A 3,592-nucleotide genomic window follows, 5' to 3' on the forward strand; every position below is an offset into this window, starting at 1 on the left:
CTAGGCCATTCTATGGTTCTATGATTTTATGAGCGACAGCACGCACCTGTTCTTTTGGGAGCTAAGTAGCTCCCACACAGACAAAATGCAAAGTCCGTACTTCACTTTGCATATCTGAACCTCACTTCATGCCATGCTCACTTATTTTCTTTTCACAACTAGTTTTAATCATTAATTTTTCAACAGGGAAAACTTGAAGAAATATTTTCTTTAGAAAACAGCCCTCTTCCCTGAACTAAAACTGTTTCAATTTAATTATCAGTTACTGAGCAACACTCCATGTAGCTGGTCAATCTTGACTTTGACTACTTATATAAGAAATTTCTTAGGTAATTAAAATGTTTAATTAAAACTAGCTGATAAATACTGTTTCTCATAAGTCTAACAGTACAAATGTTTCCTTCAGAGCATAATAATGTATTTGTAGTCAGAGAAAGCAACAAAGCTAGCACATTTTCACAACCAGACAACACAATCTCATCACTAAACCCCATCCTACAACCACCTTGTTTGTTTTTAAAGAAAGTTTTTATTTGACTGATAATAATTTTTCATATTTTATCTATTTTCAGAGTATTTATGGAGTGCAACGACTATTCCTAAATGCAATTAAAATATGATGCCTGGAAATCTCCACCCTGAAGAATACAGGATTGCATCACTGGTCTTCTACAGTTTCATATTTGCAGTGGGATTGTTGGTGAATGCCACTGCACTATGGGTTTTCAGCTGCACTACCAAGAAGAGAACAACTATAACTGTATATATGATGAACGTGGCATTACTTGACATAATTTTTATATTTTCCTTGCCCTTTCGGATAACCTACCACTTGAAAGAAATGTGGCCTTTCGGAGATATGTTTTGTCGGATTATCAGTGCTTTCACTATATTTTATCCAGCCATCGCTCTGTGGTTGCTCACTTTTATAAGCGCAGACAGATTCATGGCTATTGTCCAGCCCAAACATGTCAAAGAACTAAAAAACACAAAAAAAGCTCTGCTGGCTTGCACTGGAATCTGGGTAATGACCCTCGCAACAACGTCCCCACTGCTGTTTTTACAATCTGATCCAGACAAAGCCTCAAATTTCACCACCTGCATGAAAATGCTTGATATCATCCATTTAAAGGAAATAAACACACTGAACTTTTCTCGCTTGATTTTTTTCTTTTTGATTCCCTTGTTCATCATGATAGGGTGTTACCTAGTCATTATTTACAATTTTATCCGTGGCAAGACTTCCAAACTGAAGCCTAAGGCCAAGGAGAGATCCATAAGAATTATAATTACTCTGATTGCTCAAGTACTCATCTGCTTCGTGCCCTTCCACATTTGCTTTGCCTTCCTGATGTTGCAAGATGAAGACAGAACTTACAATCCCTGGGCAGCCTTTACCACCTTCCTCATGAATCTCAGTACATGCTTGGACGTTATACTGTACTATATTGTTTCTAAACAATTTCAGGCGAGAGTCATCAGCGTAATACTTTATCGCAACTACCTTCGAAGTGTGCGCAGGAAAAGTTTTCGAACTGGAAGTGTAAGATCACTCAATAATATGAACAGCGAGATGATATAAAAAGAGAAAAAAGCATCACGGGACTTTTGTAATGCGAACAAGTGATTCTTTTTCTGAATTCTTGCATTTTGACTATAGAGAAGAACATTCTGTAGCCAGAAGTAACAGATACATTTGTTGCACTGTAAATATGAGAGAAGCAGAATAGTAATTGTGCTTCTTTGTATTTGCCCAACAGCTTTTGTAAATCTGACATTTTCAGTGTTAAACTTTCCAATGCTTTTTTCATCTCAAAAGATTGTGAATATTGTCAGTCAGAAAAAAAGTGACTGGAGTATAATAAAGCAGACAACACTGGAGAATTATGATGCAATTTTTATATTATTTTTATATTTGCATAACCAAATACTTCTGAAACTACCATATATCCCAAACTTTTAAAATTGGCTTCACTCTCTCAAGATCAATGATAGCATGACTTAAAGAGAAAGCCTATGTAGGTAATGTTTATATTTCATTCAGCTAATCGCTTCTTTGATGCAGATTTCTTTGTAACTGACAACATTGTGCAGTCCTAGATAAAAATGTCATTAAAAGGTGTAACAGTCAAACTGTTCATTAGTTCCCTGTGGGTATGAAGATCTATTACACCCTATTTTTGCACAAAGTATCGTTTTATATGGATGAAAATACTAACCGTCCAGACACACTAGCAGCCTATGTTCCAGTGACAAACTTCAAGGTAGTGAACATGATGAGCAACTGCTGTACTACTCAAGTTTTCAACTCCTTTTGAACACTCTCACACTACAACAAAATACATCTTTATATTGTCAAACATATGCTTTTTCTTCTTATTAAATCAGCCTTTAGCCACTTTCAAGAGACACACTAAAAAAGTATAAATTAGAGAAGCCTAATATGATGTTAAATATTAAAAATCTCGGTCCAAGAGGTTTTATTATTTCCTCACAGTGTGCAACACATGGAAACTCAAGTCTGTATGAGGCTGATCTCACCTGTCAGAAGCTTAACCACAAAGGCTCTACAGTAACATGTACCTCTCTTAAGTGCAGAAATTTCAAACTGAATTGGAAAACTGAACTACTAAATACCTTAAAGTTTTAAGAACTTCAGATTCAAGCGCTAAATGGAATAATATGCCCTAGCACTCAATTTGTGAAACACAAACAGATGAAATATCAGTATGAAATGCATGTAACATGCGTATGTATTTAAAAGTGAACATAAGGACATGAATTACAGTTGTGCAGTCTTTGTTACTTAAGAAATAAATCAGCACCAACCTGATTTCCGTTTTCAGATTTACCAAACTGAGCAAAACCAAATACAGCAATAATCTGTGCACTGAAAGCTGTGTTTCAACCATGTTGACATTAGATATGGGATGAACAGAATGGAAACTAATCATCATACGGGTAAATTATAAATGAATTAATCACAGATCACAACTAGGAAATGAAATGTTTGAAAATATAATAGCTGTGCCAAGAACCTTTACATTATAGTTCAGAAGAAGACTAAATTTAATTTGAAGGGTTACATGAGGTAATTTGAAGGGTTACTTCTGAGGAGCAGAGAGGGAACAGGACTTGTTTAGCCTTAAGAAAAGAAGGCTGAGGGGAGACCTTACCGCTCTCTACAACTACCTGAAAGGAGGTTGTAGTGAGGTGGGCATCGGTCTTGTCTTCCAAGTAACAAGCAGTAGGACAAGGGGAAATTGCCTTAAATTGCACCAGGGAAGGTTCGGATTGGACATTAGGAAAAAATTCTTCACCGAAAGGGTTGTCAAGTATTGGAACAGGATGTCCAGGGAAGAGGTTGAGTCACAATCCCTGGAGGTTTTTAAAAGATGTGCAGATGTGGTGCTTAGGGACATGGTTTAGTGGTGGACCTGGCACTGCTAGGTTAGTGGTTGAACTCGATGATCTTAAGTTCTTCAAACCTAAACAATTTTATGATTCTAGGAAGAAAGTTTTTTTACATTAAAACCTGCATAAAATAATCCCTTGAAACAATATCTAAAATAACGAGTCCATTAGGAGCTAC

At 36.2% G+C, this 3,592-nt stretch overlaps 1 protein-coding gene across 1 annotated transcript; it reads left to right on the forward strand.

Annotated features, from left to right (window-relative positions):
* The first annotated feature begins 616 nt into the window (after positions 1-616).
* On the forward strand, positions 617-1,582 carry GPR18 (G protein-coupled receptor 18). The gene has a single exon (XM_009871650.1). The coding sequence runs from the start codon at positions 617-619 to the stop codon at positions 1,580-1,582; it is 966 nt and encodes a 321-aa protein (XP_009869952.1).
* Positions 1,583-3,592: the final 2,010 nt, after the last annotated feature.

The sequence above is a fragment of the Apaloderma vittatum genome, unplaced genomic scaffold, assembly GCF_000703405.1.
Source record: "Apaloderma vittatum isolate BGI_N311 unplaced genomic scaffold, ASM70340v1 scaffold3826, whole genome shotgun sequence".
Lineage (NCBI taxonomy): Eukaryota > Metazoa > Chordata > Aves > Trogoniformes > Trogonidae > Apaloderma > Apaloderma vittatum.